The sequence below is a fragment of the Dermacentor silvarum genome, chromosome 1, assembly GCF_013339745.2.
Source record: "Dermacentor silvarum isolate Dsil-2018 chromosome 1, BIME_Dsil_1.4, whole genome shotgun sequence".
NCBI lineage: Eukaryota > Metazoa > Arthropoda > Arachnida > Ixodida > Ixodidae > Dermacentor > Dermacentor silvarum.
In genome coordinates this window covers 129,354,973-129,373,354 of record NC_051154.1, presented here as the reverse complement: position 1 = coordinate 129,373,354, position 18,382 = coordinate 129,354,973, and the positions used below count along the sequence as shown (strand labels likewise).

The window sequence follows — 18,382 nt, the reverse complement described above, 5'->3', positions numbered from 1 at the left end:
AGCTGCATTTTTCATGCGTCAGCTGCGTGCGTCTAGCGTCAGCTGTGTGGGGAAGCCCACTTGTGCTTCTCTGTGGGCTGGACAAAATTCTTAGAGTCATTCTCCGTGGCAGTTCACAAAATTTGCTACCAAATAATTGTTGTGGCCTTTATATTCCATACCTTTACTGTGAGCTATGAGGGATGTCGAAATGGAGGTCTACAAATTAATTTGGCAGTCTGGAGTACTTTAACGTACCGAAGTACACAAGTGTATTTCTGTTTTGAATCCGGCTAGAATGAGGCTGCTGTGGCAAAGATTCAATATCACAAGCCACTGTTTAACAGCAGAATTCCACAGGCATTGAGCCACTGTGGCAGGTGGAATTCTTGATAAATACCGGCCTTTTGGGTAAACACTTAACCTTACAATGTGTACCATTCCGAGCATCATTATGAACAAGCACTGACATGCATTTGTTACAGAAGAAAAAATTTAATTTGAGCACATACAGCTCACTTATGATGTAATGCAATCGAAGTTCAATTTAAAAAGTGTGGTTGGGTCACTTTTTGATCATACATATACTGATAGAGAAAATACCCAATATAAGATTGCTACCACCTGCAAAGGTGGTAGCAATTGGAAGAATGTCTCGGAGAAAAATGAGGTTCTAACACAACTACACTCGAACCTCGTTATATTGAAACGGGATATAATGAAGTAAACGAAATTGCCCTTGAAATTTCCATAGAATTCCATGTATTTAAAACCTCGTTTTAATGAAGTGAAATTGTCCTGCCAATGGATATAACAAACTAGATTCGTCTTCGAAACCAAAAAACACCGACCATTGCGTGCTGAGTACATTACTTTCCGCGGGGTTTGGCACTCGTTCGCTGCGGCAGTTAAAAACTCCAGTATTGAATACGTCGTCGAGCAACACTGACCTTTCTCACCATTCGATGTAGCTGCGCACCTGCGCACAAGCAGCAGCTCACTATCGCCATAGTCCTTTAATAGCTTTTTCTGGTCCCGAAACTCCCGCCTCAGTTTAATATAGAGCGAGCACCTGCCGCTAGGGGCGCCATAGTAAAAGAAAGGCCACCTAGCCAAGCGGCCGCCGCAGGCGGCGGCAGTATTTTTTCTGTTCTAGTCACGTTGTGGCCTAAAGCCCAGCTTTCTTGTGATTTTATTTACATTCTGTTTTGTCGTAGCAGTAACAGTATACAAACTTGAACATCTGAGAGTGTTTTCTAACCAAAATCAAGGCGCGTTTAAAAAGTAAACAATCTCAAAGTCAGCTGGCGACTCCGTGTGTCAGCAGACGATGCGCATAGAATTTAGCTTACTGAGAAATCTGTCGTTAGTTGGCCCAACCGGCTTCGATTAAAAACTTTTAGGCGACTTTTATGCGCTGTACAAAGATCCCCCCCGCCCCGCCGTGACGGAAGTCGCGTTTGCTCTCCGCTGCCCGTTCGCTCTCTGTGCGTTAAGGCGCGCGTCCCCCGCAACGAAAGGCGCACATACGGCACGCGGCAACGATTTTATCGCCCTTGGACTCATGCTCTACGTCTCATGCTCCTCCTCCACATCGCCCTCGTTGAGAAGGGTGCTCGCTACCGCCCTTGTCGGTGAGATTTTCCAGCGGAAGCCGCATTATAACCGGTATTTCGTCTCACACGGTTGCACTGTAAGCGGTATGCGTATACATGGAGTTCTATGGGAGGGTAAACGAGAGTCAGAAAAGGCCGCGTTGTAGCCAGTTCTGCACTATAAACAGTTACGTTATAAGTAATCTATACTGTAAATGCTTTTTACGTGCGTGTGCCTGAGTGAGTTCACCTCCGACTCTTTAATTTAGCTAGTTTTAATTGTGTTTCGATGATACGAATTTCGGCTAATACGAATATTTTTCTTGACCCCGTGAGATTCGTATCGCTGAGATTCCACTGTACAGTGAAATCTCACTGCTCTTTTGACCTCTCTCTCTTGTGCATGCCTGGCAGCGCGAGCCATGCCAAGCTGCGCGGCGGTGCGAAAGATTAGTTCATTCACTTCTCCCTCTTCCTGCAGTGCGTGGCCTCCGAGATCACATTGGCATCGGTGCAATCTCGGAGGCCACGAGCTGGCTGAGCCAAGCCGGTGTGGTGAAGTTCGCTTACCTCCTCGATCACACAGCGGAGCAGTGTGTTGTGTGCCACGTGCTGCTCGACTGCGATGAGCCAAGCGGAAAGCGGACGCAAAAGACTATCACAATAGAACAGAAGGCAGCTATCTAAAGGCTGTCGTGTGAGGTGCTAATTCACGTGTCTCATGTGCCGGAAATTATTCTATGCTTTTATTCAAATTTCATTTCATGCGTGAACATGTAGCAGTTCCGCGAGCCAGAAAGCCACCCTCTTATTTCCATGTTTACAATTGTGCACCTCATTGGGCATATATTGCAGTAAATGGCAATAATGGATCTAACGAAGTAATGGATAAACGAAGTATTTCGGCTCCCCCTTCAACTTCGTTATAACGAGGTTCGAGTGTAGTGCCCAAACGTCTTGGGTGCAAATTCCCTGTTGTGAATTGTACCACAAGAATGTAGAAAGTAGGCTTAGCTGGGTATGAACAGGATCCATATTTGGAAGGGGTGTAAATTTTCTCAGTGCAGATATAACAATTTCAGCCCATTCCCCCCCCCCCCCCCCCCCCAAAAGTGATATTTTATTTGTGTTGTGGTCCATAAAATACAGTCGAATCTCAATAATTCAAACTCGAAGAGCCCCAAAATTTGTTCGAATTAAAAGAAGGACTTGTTCTTGAAGTATTCGTGCACTATAGCACGATGCACAAGCGGTGCACAAGCGTGTTCGAATTAATGAGATTCGACTGTATTTCTGTTGCATGATGCGTCAAACATGGGAAATAAAGGGCACAAAACCTGAGAACCAACTGAAATCGCAAAGCAATACAAGTACATTGAAAGCTGTGAACTTATCCAGGGCCATTTGGAAGACTAAAAAATAAAACTAGCAAGGAAAAAAAAAAGGTAAGAAAGAAAGCTGATGCTTCTGAACTATGGGAGCGAAAAAATAAGGCACCAACTCACAGACAACTGCTGCAGTAATGTGTCAATGCCATCAATTTCCCCAAGCAGCTTCTTGTTTTCTGAAAATAAAAGTAAAAGAGCAGCATAAATGGCTACAAATATTTAGCCTTGTGCGAACATCAGCTTTTTTATTCAATGAGAATGGTAATTACTAATTAGTTTTGAATACTTTTGAAGCGAACAGTTTGAATAGTTGTGGGGTTTGCATAAAACCTTGGCCCATCATATAAAAGTTCACAAATCGAATACAAAGGGGGACATGTACTTGCAAAGACTGGAACATTTTCACCTCAGGGAACAGTTTATTTTCAAAGTGCTATTAGATTAGTATATTTCGTTGCAAAATGCAAGGTCAACAATTTTTACAACGCTGGCAGTACAAAAATTCATTTACGGCTTTTTCTCAGCATAGTGGTTGTCTACTTGAAGTTCGGGAATGGTCAAGGCTGCAAGGGTATTTCCCATTCACCCATTGCAAGGCTGCAAGGGTATTTCCCATTAGCCCATTACACAGCTTGATGTCTGTTATGCGTCGTCGCGATGCCGCGGAATGCAGATGCCGCATGTGACCTTGAACGCACGATGCCACCATTTCAGGATGAGCATGATGGTAAGTAGCGAGACAAAACAGCACACAAGTACGAAGAAAAGATGCACACAAAGCGCTTACTTAGTGTAAACCAACTACAGTCGAATCCCCCTACAATGAAATTTCTGCAACGACGAAGATTTTCAGATTCCTCGTCAGCTGCCCATAGAAAGTAATGCAAAAAAAGTCTCTCCACAACGAAGGCGTTTTATTCAGTATTTAGGCTTCAACTAACTTTTCGAGAACGAAACTGGGACTGAATTGAAATTGGAACTGCCGAGTATAGTCAAATTAGAAAGCCCTTTCAAAGCTGTCACGATTGTATGTCCGCTTGAACGAGGTTTTCGTGAACGAAATCAAGTTCAAAGTACCGATTTACGCCACTGCAATCCATAGCCACGCGTGGTCATCACGCGCCTTCGCGAGACTGCACGGGATGACCACAATCGCTGCCGTTGTCTGTGGTGTGTGTGTAATGGCTACGCCAATGAAGAAGCGTAAATTTCTCTCTCTTGAGAAGGCACATATGATCTCCGAGGCAGAAAGCGGAAGGAAAAAATTTCGTAGCTTCGCCCGAAAGGCGAATCATCGATTGCGATAGCAGATTAGTACAGCTATACGAACTAAGGATCGTAGTTTTATCGGCCTGTATAGGCTTGTGAACATTCTCTTACTAAATTACCAAGCATGGTGTCAAGCGCTCACAGGCAAACATCAACACATCTTGCTTGATGACCGCGGAAACTCGGTGTCAACAAGCTGGAATGAGAAGGCGCGGCAATAGCAACGAGCAAATTGACCTCCGTGCCGTCTCTCGCTTCAACACAAACTAAAGGTCGAAAGCACAGCGCACACGACTCTACCGGCACTAGTTGCACTTTGCCCACATCGCAGATCGCTTTGAAGATGAGGCCCGCGTGAGCGCGCACTTTGTGCACGGCGCAGATTGCTTTCAAGATACGGCCGCCGCGCCGCCGCCGCTGTTAACATTATGCCAACGTCTCGTCGTCTGGGGAAAACGCAACCCGCTAGACACACTGCCTCCAGCGACTGCTTTGAAAGTAATGGATCCTTTTGACCTCATCCTAAATGTTATCAGAGCCCACGACAATGACATTGTGATGCTTTTTTAACGGACTGTGAGACTCGCGTAACGCCTTTGCTTGCCGTGAAGCGTAAGAAATCCAGGCTGACAGACTTCTGGAAATAAAACTTCCGGTAAGCGCAAGCTAGCCAAGTTTGCCGACTTTGTCATAAATATTGCAATAAAATTCTGATAATTCAAACCGCTTCATTGCGACGGTGCATGTGCCGCAAAGTGAGTGTTTTGCGATCAGCCGGGCAAGCATGTTGACTTATGCGTCGGCCGCAATGTACTAAAAATGCTGTAACAGCAGCGTAAGATGCATTCTCTCGTGAAGGTGACACTTTATTGAATGCCTTCGGTACATCTCAACCTTTGCCCCAAGCCATCGCGAAGATTTCGCGGACGATGGTTTCGGTTTCGTTCACGACTTTGCCATTTGGCGTACATATATACAGTTAAACCTGGATATAACGAAATTGACAAATTCCCGAAAAAGTTTTTTATAAGCAGGATTTCATTATATGCAGGTTTGGCACGAAAATTCGAAAAAGAAGCGCTTACCGTATGTACTATCGCTCAAGATTTACTCCCAATACACTAAAGTTGCGATGAACAAAAAAAGTCCCAGTTTCGCCCGAAAGGCGAAGCATCGATTGCGACAGCAAATTAGCAGATAGCTATACGAAGTAAGGATTGTACAGTAAAATCTCTTTAATACGTACCCGCTCAATGCGTAATTGCGGTTTAAACGTAGTCGCGAAGATTCCCCCACCCAGCCCCCATTGAACTCCATGTACTGGCTGACCGCTTAAGCCGTAGTCACTCATTGCCCACCAAATGGTTAGTGCGTACCATTTTTCTTGTTCTACACGCACAGGCACAAAATCGGCAAAATCTCATGTGTGCAGACGTTCGATTCTCGAGTTGTGACGCCCGGACGACAGTCGTCAGCGATATTGAATTTACAACATGGCCACCATAACGTATTTCCTGCTCGTACAGCTGTTGCCGATTGTCGCGCACAAAAGCATGGCCTTCGAGATAAGTTGCCGGTAACGTGGAGAAGCTGCCGGTAGGGGGTGCGAATTCACTGTCGCCGTCGGAGTAGTAACCGCGCAAAAGCACATTTGTGCCGTCACCGTGGACCGTATCTTGAAAGCGATCTGCGATGTGGAAAATGTGTGCGCCCGTGCGAGCTTATCTACAAAACAAACTGCAGACAAGGTCAATATCTTGCGCTTCTTCATCGAAGCAGTCATCCTTGGAATGTCACACGAGGTACTGGATGCGTGTCGTTTCGCACAAGCGCGAGGCGTTGGAAACGAAGAGCGAGCGACACGATGGCGTCGTAGCGTCGTATAGTGTCACCTAGTGTCATGTTAGTGAAGTGAAGCGCAGAGACTTACTTGCACAGTAACCAAAGAGTGGCGCTGCCAGCGCGTTGAAAAAAAAAAAAGGTTTCTTTTTCCTTTGGCAACATCAACAGGAAAAGGAGAGTGCCAGCTTGGCGGGCTAGGCCAGCTGCAGCAAGCGGCGGGATCAGGTTTGAATGAAGGCAGGGGGAAAGGTCACGCCCGCAGCGACGAGATTGCCGGGTCGAGGGATGCAGGCCTGCCTCGCGCACGCTCGCACGCACGCACACGTGTGCTCCCTCTCGCCTCGCAGTCGCTGTGAATTGAGCGCGCGCCGCTTCGCATTCCGTCGCGGCGGAGAAGGTGCTTCTGGTTGCTGCTCATGCAAGAATGACAAAATTTGAGGTGAAATCTTTAGGTTGTCGGCGGGGAAAATTCGCTTATTTCGAGGGAGTCTCCCGCTGCCGCTGGCGCTGGCTTGCGAGGGTGGAGCTGGCTAGGGCACTCTCCCAAAGCTCAGGTGTGTGGTATGGATTGGTGTACTCAGGAGTGATTCTGTACAGCCCCCTACCATGTGGTAATAGATGCCCTGTGCTCCACAAAAGTGGCATGTGGTAATAGATGCCCTGTGCTCCACAAAAGTGGCAAAGTGGAGAGGCCATGTAGGGGGTGAAGTGATAGTTTCCAGATGGATGGGGGACACTGTTGGTTTGGAGTGCTCTGAGAATGCGGACTTGACCTTTGGTTAGCTTTTTATGCGGGATTAGGAATATTCTTGGACTTGGTAGACATACTCGCTGTTGTTGGTTAATCACCAGCGGACCAGAACGCTGCTTGTACAGCTCTAAGTCTAGCCCATGCATGTGATCTTAGGCCCGATTGCTGATAACCCACTTAAACGAACATATTAGCAGAGTCATTTAATACTTTACTAGTCACGACACTTCTCTGTCACACTATGGCAGTACCACCGGTCACAAGGAGGCCGTAAGGGGGCACATGGCAAGCTGGGTGATGTGTCGTCGTGATGTCTTCCTCGCGACTCTACCCACTCTTTTTTTCGTTCTTCCTGTGCAGAGAAGCTCGAAAGGTCCTCAGGACCTTGACAAACGATGCTAAATATCTGTTGCGAGCCGTACTGTCGTTCCTGCTACATAGGAAAGGACGAAAAAGGGTTTGTTTTTCCCAGTAACACTGACTGGCGTCAGAAGTGGAAATAGGCTATACCGCAGCAAGAAATCAGGAGTTTCTCTTCTCTTTCGACTATCCAAATGTTAGTGTGTGCTGTGGGGTCTCACACATGCTCTTGGGACAAAGGAACGACAACACAGTAGTGTAAACAATCAAAAGGGCATTTATTGCACCTTTCATACACTAATACATGCTAGCCGAATTACTACCAATAGAACATTCACATGGGCGCGCGACAAATCAAGGAAGTCCGACTCACCACGACCCGATAGCGAGTGAATATGTTCGCCCCATGCTATGACACCATTGCCTAGTCGCTCACGAGTATGGTCACGCGAACGGTGGCGAACGATCTGTGTTCGTCCATACCGGTGTCCTGCTCTTAGCCTCGCGAGACAGTCCCGCGAGGCGGGCCGGCGCACGCGCGTAGCGTTCGTGCGTGTTGGTCGCCGATCCCCAGCGAAAGAGGAACCGCGTTCTCCCTTTTGCACCCGCCTAACCCCCCGCCGTCAGGTGGCGTTAGCAGCGCAACACTAGCGCCATCTCTCGTAATACGCTGCAACTCGGCTGCCGTAAAGCCACGCGGCGAAGCCGGATTACGGGAGCCATGCAGGGAAAACAACATCAGGGGACGCGTGAGAGTCACGAATCCCCACAGTGCAAGAAGCATTCTCACGTGGAAGACATCATTTGAGCCAACAAGTGTGTCATACAAGGCACTGTTGTGACACTGCAGGCCAAAGAGCGGAGCTTTAGGCCTCAGCCCCGAGTGTAGCTCATTTGGCAAGTTGGAATCTTTGGGATTGCACGGTATGCTTTCTGACCAGCCTATCACTCATGCATTGTGTGCAATCACAAAGGCTACCGTGCAAACATGCAGGATTGAAATAATTTGTTTCCTTCGCAGGCGAATGTACCGTACTTACTTGATTGACCCGCAAGTTTTGGCATGATTTTCATTGCTTGAAGTACACCCTCGTATCCCATTCAAATAATGGCAAAATTGACCAATTTAAAACAAATATTCTAAATTCCACGGTCTTTAGTGTTACGTTGGCAACCTGTACCTTTACGTCTCATTCAAATCTACAGGCAAGTTGACCAAAGACTTGTTCTTTGTTCGAATTGATGGCACTTTCGCTGTGCTTGTGACTAGTTAAGGTTACAGTCCAGAATGTATCCTATGGCCTTTGATGCTTCGACTCCGTTCATTCGCAGCGTTACGGCAATGCAGAACATTCGGTATGACGCCCGCTTTGAGAGATAAGCAAGTGTGATGGCCGAGGAGCTGGGAAACTCCCCCGCAACTCGGCGGCTCAACGTAAACAAGTCGACGATTCATGGCTGACGGGGCCAACGAGAGGCCCCCTTTAAATGCGAAGCTGAACGAAAGGGCGCTGTGAACATTGTTGCAGCATGGCACGGCCTCTCCAATGAAAGGGTTGTGTGGTCTTTTAAGAAGTGCTCAATCGAAATGAGCTCAACGGCACGGAATAGACTTGATTCTCGGGCGATCACTTTTGGAGATAGACGTGACCTGTCTCGGCACTGAACCACTTCAAGAATACAGCTGACAATGCTCTTGGCACTGTGAAAAGGTAGTGAGCTTGGCACAGGGCCAGAAACACTGTCGCGGACACGTTTGGTGCCCAGCCACGCAAAATTTCGCAAAAGTGAAACTATCTCCGAAAGTGATTGCCCATGAATACCGCCCAAGGAAAACTCTGCCTCCTCTTCAGACGACCATGATGAACGAAGAGAACTCTTTTTCAAATTGTGATTCCTTGAATAAAGGTGCCCCTTCTTTTTTTCCGTTCACCTTGTGCAAAATTCGTGGTTTTATTTGTTTTGTTTTGCGTGACTGGAAAGCCGCCCCTCATTCTGCAACCGCAGTTGCGTTACATTCGAGTAATCCGCCTTTTGCATTGCGCTGTGGCACCACCTTAGCGGGCTCCGCGAGAAACAATATGTACGGCGCCGGGGCCCCGCGGGACGCAGAGGCACGCTGCAAGATGCGAGCTGAAATGGGTTTGTGCATTTGTCAGTCGTTGCAATTTTCGTTTCGTGTGAGTGGCCGCTTGTAGGACAAGATGCCTAGGCCGGCAAAGACTCTGGTGTGACTTACAACCGCAGGTCGTCGAAATATGATGACGGGATTTCGTGCAGCTGCGCCGACAAACCAGTCACCGTGCGATGTGCCTCTGAACGAATACATCGCACCGCAACGCGATTGACATAGCGCTTACACTAGTATTCCTGTTATTCTTATTTATTCGTACCGAATATGAGTCCAAACATGCTTCGGAAGTTGATATGCCCAAACGTGAGCACTCACCAGCCGCCCACATCAAGTTTAAGCTGGGGTCGATTCCGCTCAGCGGAGGTTAGCCGTATCGTATGTAGCAGCCGAGTTCATGCATTTGTCACTGTTAGACCTGTACTGAATGTACGCTAATAAGATGATAAAAACTGCTTTTATAGCCGAGTCTTGACCACAGTGGCCATAGCTCTTTGAAGGGGCGACACTGCGCCCCGAGTATTTATACAACGCAAGAACGGCGCATTTGTTTACATCGGCGCACGTACGGCCACCGCTCGTTGTTCGCTTCAAGTACAGTTGAAACTGTGCACCGCTCACATGAAATAATGAGGAAATGTTCAAAGCTTATATGAACACTTCTCATGCACATATGAGAAGTGATCACACTGAGACGAGAAGGCATGAACGTTCTGGGCACATCGAAAACGGCGACAACGACCACCTAGCCGCACTTTCACGCGAAACTGCCGATGCCCGCCGTACTTGCGTGGCAACGAGCGGTGTTGTTGCTTACGATGCAGTATCGAAAGGGCCATCACTTGCTGCCTGTTTAGCATAAGAGGCAAACTGTTTTCGGTAACTACTAAATCTGGCAGCATAAAAAAAAGTTGCAGTGGCTTAGCTCGGCTATGCCAGGATATACGTAGTGTTAGCAAAGGTTCAGCTGATTATTCTTAGCTTTCTTGGTTGTCTAGATTGTCAAGGATTAGCTTGATTGTCATGCTTACTGCTGCTCCAATGACACACGCGGTATACGTATTATGTGGCACATGTATTCATTCCTCCTATGCTCAACCGCTAATTGCCAGGCAACTACTTCGGGATCCGATGAGTCAAGCTTCTCCGTTCTTCTGCGCTGTTGAGCAGCATTTGCGCTCTCCTTCTCCATGGCTATACCACACTGGCAAACGCCAGTCAGAAGCGCAGCGGCTCCAGCGCAGTGTCAGACGGCGACTGCACAGCGAGCGCGCGCCGGCGCCAGTGCGTCTACCACGGCTACGACGTCACTCCTCTGGAATGCGCAGACCGGCTGCGGTGAGTCGCGCGCGGCGGCGGCGGAGTGCGCAAGAGGTGCCGGCTCCGGTGCGCAAGCCGTGTGACATCACTGATCCTTGCGCATGCGCAGCACAGCTCTTGATGTGCCGCGCGAAACGGGCTTGGCTAGGCCAGTGTAGCTAACGCTACAATACACTCTCCGTAGTTGCACTTCGTTCATGGAAGCGCCGGCGACTGCGACCAACACCTTCGTTCAAGAACAGTGCATGCGCCGTGTCGCCGCTTCCCACTCTCTGTGTGTGCATCGTGCTATGCTAAGAGTAAGAGTGGTTCACTTCAAGTCGGTAAGGTCAGTACCGAACTATATAAGCAGCTTCCTTCGTTGTACTTGCTTATCCTATATTTTAGGTCTGCCGGTAGCGGACGAACTCGTAGGCTGTGTCAGGCCTAATGAAGCTGCCTGAACGAGATCGACACAGCCTCAAACTTGATGTGGAGGGCTGTAAAGGGCTGGAAATCGTGCATATAAGTGTCGGAAGCACGTTTCGACTCAATTTGGGCGTCAATAAATGCATACACGAGCGCATTTGCGGCGATATTCACGTTGTCGGTGCGATGTTCTCACTCGTCGGGCGCTCACACGGCGATCAGCACACTGGTTTTGTCGGCGTCGTTGGCACGAAAGCTTATCACACTACGATCACTCGCTGTTGTCGGTAGCGTCGTCGGTCGCTTCTTCGTCATACTTGTATGACAATGTATGTCTCGCACTGCCACAGTATCACAACTACAGCCGGCCAAGCGTTGTCGCCGGCGTGAGGTCGACTTCTGACCGACATCGGTGTCGTGTGAGGCATATATTGTGATGCACCTGACGTTAACCGAATACCGCTGTGAACAGCTGAAGTTTCTACCGAAACACGGCGCAAATACTGCGTTTTTGACCGGCACAGCGCCGACAATAGAGTTTGCGTCCTCGACAACTATGCTGCATACGCGTGCGTCATCAGCTGCACGAACCACAGACGCCGTACAAAACGTTTTCGGCGCTCACCGCTAGGGTACAGCGCATGCGCACTCGGGACATGCAAAAGGTGGATTATGGTATTTCTTTGCGTCTGGTGAAGGCTCATTGACATGACGCACGTTTTCCTTTTGGCTGGTTTATTATTCCTCTGTGCCTGCACATTGCGGCAGCACCATTAAAATATTTTACAGCTTCGAAACTCAGATTTCCCATTGTTCTTGTGCATAAACAGTGAACTGTTTACTCTGACGTTTACTCTGTCGGAAATGTTTAGGTGCCACGAAGTGCACCCCTTTATAACAAGGATTCCTTCACACAGCCAATACATTGTCACAAGGAGCATCCGCTCGTCGCTTGAAGCACGCTGCAAGCTAAAATTTCACCACGAAGCTTTGCTCATATACAGTTGCCAACCGATAATTTGACCATGTTTGATTATTCGGACAACTCCACTGCACCTACAGTTGCCTCACAGACTTAATGTATAAGAGTGACTGAAATTTCAGACACCTTCCAGAGCGCTGTACGATAATTCATTCTTGACTGCACAACCGTGGGTTATTTGGCCACCGAGTCCAGCAGAAATACTGATATTTTCGTTTTGCTACACTGCTGGAGGCTCCTTGAAACTAGCAAAGTCTAGTGTTGACTGTACTTTCCTCTACCTCTGGCGATGCTGTCCATTCAATTGTATGCCACTCTTATCATCCACTGTTCATGGCCACCTGATCTCGTTGATAACGCATGCAGGGCATTGCTCCGACCACTGACAAAGCGTAAAAAGGAATAGCATAAAAGGCAATGCTAAAAAATCACGGGCCTGGACTGTCTAGGCCAAAGGCAAGCCATGTGTGCGCGGAGAAACACATTTAAAAACTTGGGTCGTATACTTGGGCGATCCCTTTCGAACATACTATATGCACTTTGTGGGGATGCGCGACTCTCACACGTCCCCTGATGTTGTTTTCCCCGCATAGCTCGCGTATCCTGTGATCCAGCTTCTCGGTGTGGCTAAGCGCCAACGGCGGTTGCTGCGCAATGCGAGAGATGGCGCGAGTGCCGCGATGCTAGCGCCACCGAACGGCGGGGTGACTTGGAAGCAAGAGGTCGAGGGCGCTTCCTCTTCGGGTTGGGATTGGTGAGCGATGCGGACGTCCCACGTCGAAGCAGGGCACCAGTATGGACACGGATCTTTCGAACGCGCCACCATTCACGTGACTATACACGTGAACGACTGGGCGTTGGTGTCATAACACGGGGCGAACATATTCGCTCGCTATCTGGTCGCGGTGAGTCGGACTTCCTTGATTTGTCGTGCGCCCACGTGACTGTTCTATGCATAGTAATTCGGCCTACCCCAGGCGATGGAGATGCCTGTGGCCAGTTCGGCGCAGTGATTTCGGCGGCCACTGTGTCCGGCTCGCAACCCTCGGCGGCTGGGAAAAGAGCTGGCAGTCACCAACGGCTACTGCGGCTATCGCCAGCAGGGTGCCTCGGCACGAGCGACGCTTGCTCGTGCCGATTTCTGCGTCACCGTTTCCCGAGTCCTGGGCTGGAGTTGTGCCATCGAATCTGCAGAGGTGGTGCTGTGACCAACGGACGCCAGCGGTGAACCCCAGAGACAATGTTGGCTCGCATGTTGTGGATAACGTGTGGATATTTCCTCTGCGCGGCCACTGTCACATGTACTAACTTTTGCTCGCGACGAGTGCGTTGACAGACTGTGTGACATGTTTCGCCGGAGTATGTGTAGTGATTTAAGGTTGGGGGAATGTGGGGATGCGTGACTCTCACGCATCCCCTGATGTTGTTTTCCCCGCATAGCTCGCGTCTCCTGTGATCCGGCTTCTCCACGTGGCTAAGCGCCGGCGGCGGTCGTGGTGGTTGCTGCGCATTGCGAGAGATAGCACGAGTGTCGCGATGCTAGCGCCACCGAGCCGCGGGGTGACTTGGGAGCAAGAGGTCGAGGGCGCTTCCTCTTCGGGTTGGGATCGGTGAGCGATGCGGACGTCCCGCGCGTGCACCGATCTACGCTTCGTGAGACCGGCTCGGAGCAGGTCACCGGTATGGACGAACACGGATCGTTCGAACGCACCACCGTTCGCGCGACCGTACATGTGAACAACTGGGCGATGGCGTCATAGCATGGGGCGAACATATTCGCTCGCTATCCGGTTGCGGTGAGTCGGACTTCCTCGGCTAGCGTGTATTAGTGTATGATAGGTGCAATAAATGCCCTTTTGATTGTTTACACTACTGTGTTGTCGTTCCTTTGTCCCAAGAGCACGCACGTGTGAGACTCCACAACTTTGATTTCCGCAATATTTCGTGTCGATGGACACCAGCGTTTCCGCACTGTAATAAGATAGTGTGCCTGGCTTTGTGCCAAGAATGCTGTTGCTCATAGATGCTAATGGTTCTTGCGCTAAGTCATGCAAAATTGATGGTATCTCCGAAATCGACAATGTGATAATATGGCACACTTTTTTTGGCCACTTGTGGTCTCGTGGGGAAGGGGGACTGGGGGAAACTAGGAGAGCAGACGGAGGTGCAGAACGACTCGGAGGAGTTGGTGCACAAGCATCTTATATCGGTGGCTCTGACAACATCTTAACATGTTAAAGGAAGTGCTCTTTTTTGTATAACTGTAACTGGAAAAATAAACGACAGTACAGTCATTGTTCAATTTTTCGGACTCCCTAGGGGCCGCGAAAACGTCCGAAAACATGAATGCATGCCTTTTACTGCCCCCAAGGGCTCAAATTGCCACAGGCACCTCCGAAATAGCTATGAAGGCCTGCCAGTACATTTATTAGGCGTATCGTAGTTCGTACTGTCAGTGCCTCCTCTATTTTTCAATGCCAGTGCAATCGCTCGCTCCGCAATGGAGTTGGTGCATCTTATTTCAGTGAGTTGCCGCGATGCGACGCTACCAGGGTGCGATTGCTTGCGTCGCACGTGTGTCTGAGCGTGTGCCGCTGCCTTTTCGTAGGAGATGCGGTAGACGCTCCCGTGTCTGTCCGGCTTACTTCCTCCGACTTCCGTCGTGAGGTGCTACCCAGCAGGTGCTCTCCCCCACGACCGTAAAGCAGGTGTGAACCACGGTGTAGGAATAAGGAGAGGTGCTGACACTCTCCCCACAACGCACGCGAAAGCGCCGCTCGCTCGCGTCCAGATTATGTTCGGCTTGGTTGCAGCTGGTTCGGCGTCGTCGTAGAGGGCGCTGCGGTATGCGGTCCCAGCCTCGGCGGCAAGGCGCGTGCTGCCGCTGCTTCGTCTTCCTGCTTGCATGTGCGGTTGCGCTGTTTTGAAGGCGCGATTTTTGTTGGCGTTCGTTTCATGAGCTCGTGCTTGGGTATTGTCGCCACGGGCCCTCGACGAAGGTGGCAGCGGCCTTCTGAGGGGCGTTTGAAATGGCTAGAAAGTGCTTCGTTCCGAACTGCAATTCTGGATACCTGACTTGCACGGAGCCTGTGCCTTTATTCAAAGCGCCGTCCGACAGCGGTCGTCTAGAGCAGTGGCGCCGTGCAAATCTGAGGGCACACCGAACTCTAACGCCTACCGACCATGTCTGCACCAGCTATTTTTCAGAGGATACAATATCGACGGCATATTATGCGGAGAGCTCGATAAAAGGATTCCCACCTTATTTCCGAACTGTCCACAGAACCTCACACGGTCAAATAAAGCTCGAAAGCCGCTGCGGAAGAGAGAACCTCCTGTGTGCCACCGTAGTTTGTGCAAATTTTGCTGCATGTACAAGATATATAGTGGGTGGTTTACTATCATGCACCAAGATTTGAAAATATGTAAACGTCATGTAGCTGGACAGAACCAAGGTAATGTCTGCCGTCGCTTGGAGAGTGAGTGAAATAACTTTTATTAGAGGTCCGGGTCGCTTGGAGATACTCAGATTATTTTTATTCCGCTTAATTACATAATTATTTTCATAATTGATTAATCAACTTTTTAATGCTATAATTGGATAAAGTGTGAACGAGAGAATTGTACAGCAGCATGGAAAACTCTCAATATAACTTTCTGTTGCTCAATACGTGATACATAAAAGTGTTCTCCGAGCGTGAACGAAACCCACGAATACAGCAATATTGCCGCGCGACTGGCCGCTCGAGGCACATTGCGTGTATTCGTGAGCTTCTTTCATGCTCGGAAAAACACTTCTACGTAGCGCGTATTGAGCAATAGAAAGCTGTATCGGGAGTCTTTCATGTTGCTCTACAATTTTCTCATTGACACTTTTAATCTAATTATAATAATTGAGAAGTTGATCAATAAATAAGACTAATTATCTAAGTAGGCGGAATGTAAAAAATAACTGAGTATCTCCAAGGGACGGCAACAACATTACTATGGTTCTGTTCAGCTACGTGACATTTGCATATTTTGAAATATTTGTGCACCCTGTAAAATACTGCTGTTTTCTGTGCAGACGTGTGCCTGATTTTCAAATTTGTTCCATCCTGGCTAATGAATTTTTTTTTACAATGCGCGTGCCGTGTATATTACACGCTTGCATTTTTTTATACAACATTTTTCCATTGTGGGAGTGTATGAGACCGCAAGCTTCTGGGATGGTTATCACCTATTAAAATTATCGAGCTGCTTCATGCACAAGTTTTTTCGTATTGTGTCTACGCAAAAAAAAAGGGTCTATGGGATAATTGTGTGGTGGGTGTAAGTGTATTTGTTGACAGGCTGTAGCATGCATTGTCAAAAACGCTTACATTGGCACATTCTCATATGCAATTTAAGAAAAAAAAAGTCACCTCTTTTTTTTAGATCTTGCAAGAGCCACTCAGTCCACAATGGACGAAAGCCCAATGAATAATATACACGGTCTATGTTAAGTGGAATTGGAATAAAAAAGGCATTTGCTCAGGTTTTCATCAGTAAACTTTGGTAGTGATGCTCTAATTCAAGATAGATGCCTGCCTTCGTCCCGCCTAATAAATTCCCATTTGAAAGAGTTTTTACATAGCTGATGTGCATTCTCATCTTAAGTTCTAGCCATGAACAGCCACTTTGCTCTAGTGCATTGCATATCGCAAGCCTGCGTCGTTTCATTTCTTAATTTATATCGCGGCCACATGGAATTCGCGCAACGATGATTGAACGGTTTTCTGAGTGTGAACGGAAGCAGCGATAAGCACGAAATACATTTTCTGGCGCAGTCACTATTTGCTTCTGATCGAGGGGTAGCACGTGGGTTAACACTTTCATGTTTTTATGCTTGGATGAACGGCTAGACCGGACGAAACAAATTGTGCGCGCGAGGGTAACTTCAGTGGACTTTGAGTGCTGCCCGATTTATCCGTGTCACGTCATCCACGCCCTGCACAAGGAACCTCCATGTTAGCGAAGCCTGGTACACATATCACTTTAATGTGAAATAACGATTTTTTTTTTCGCGCTTTGAGATTTACTCACTCCACTATGAACGAAAATTTAGCGGAGGCAGAGGAATGCCAAGCCACCGGCGCCGCTAAGCTGGGACCGCTGGCCGCGGCGCCATCTATCTGCTCGCAGCAGAGCTACTCAGTGCGCCCGCACACGGCCGAACATAATCTGGACGCTCGCTCGCGCGCAGTGTCAGCCCCTAAATATTCTTCCACCGTGGCGTGAACGCTAGCTGAAGGGGGAGAGTAGGAAAGGGCGGTCGGAGAGGGAGGTGAACGGTTGGTTTGGCCGCATCTGGCTGGCATTGAAAAAATAGAGGAGGTGCTGGCACTGTGCTACGAGGCAGCATTTGCACGTGTGTATAACTAAGGAATATACACCGTGTACCGTGACAATTGCCCCTTTCCACTCCAGATATGCTTCACTGCAATACTTTGCATATGCTTCACTGCGTAACACTGCTGTATTGAGGCAAATCTGACTTTCGGGAACCAGTATTATGCAACGCGCCGTGCTTTCCGAGTTTCCAAGACATTAGCGAGGATTACAAAGGCGAAGTTGGCGCCATTGCTAACTGCGGTGAATCATTTCAATGAAAAACACGGCACCGAACAGAAAGAAGCTTGGTAGCGAACGCCGAAGTAGCTAGGCCTAGCGTTGCTGTCGTGGTGGCTACAGCTGCCAGCGGATCTGCGTGCGAGTGTGCCGGTTCAAGTAGGCTCGAGATAATCAAAATGGTGGCGGTGGTGGCTTCGATAAATGTCGTTTCGGACCTGCGTTCATGGCAAAAAGTGTGGAAAATAAGATGAAGGTTTTTTGCGTCTGAAATTTCAGACATTTTTATACATTGACTCTATGGCGTACGTGGCGGTGCCATGAAAGCGTATGAATTATCAAGCATGTCCGAAAAATCGGGCGTTCGGAAAATCGGTCGTTGATTGTATATACATCAAATGGCAGTGGCTTCCTGAATGACCATCGACTACAACAATGACTAAGTGTTACAACAGTACATGTTTTCAAAATGATATTCATTGGCTTTAAATACTTAAAAAAATTCCGCATGTTAGTTGTTTGCATAGACCACTAACATTACTGCTTGTCGGATATAATGCAAACCTGGCACAGTGGGGCCCTTCGATTAGCCGTCCCTGACTGCACAAGACAGCCTAAGGCAGTGCTATCAGCCAATGAGCACTGCGTACACAGCATCTCGGGCAGTCCTGGACAGTCCGGGATAACAAATTGAAGAGATCCATTGAGAAACATCACAGTGCTTGGGCATGGCCTCCAAAATTGGGCAGCACGCACTTCTTGGATCTC

At 48.5% G+C, this 18,382-nt stretch overlaps 2 protein-coding genes across 2 annotated transcripts in view; both read right to left on the bottom strand.

Annotated features, from left to right (window-relative positions):
- LOC119436024 (cytochrome c oxidase subunit 4 isoform 1, mitochondrial) overlaps positions 1–18,382 on the bottom strand; it is a 480,308-nt gene that overhangs the window by 260,035 nt on the left and 201,891 nt on the right. The gene's annotated exons all lie outside the window — the stretch shown is intronic.
- The window catches only part of LOC119436019 (beta-catenin-like protein 1), a 104,974-nt gene that overhangs the window by 37,511 nt on the left and 49,081 nt on the right, over positions 1–18,382 (bottom strand). The window contains 1 exon segment of the mRNA XM_037702748.2: positions 3,080–3,138. Coding sequence (XP_037558676.1) covers positions 3,080–3,138 — 59 coding nt within the window.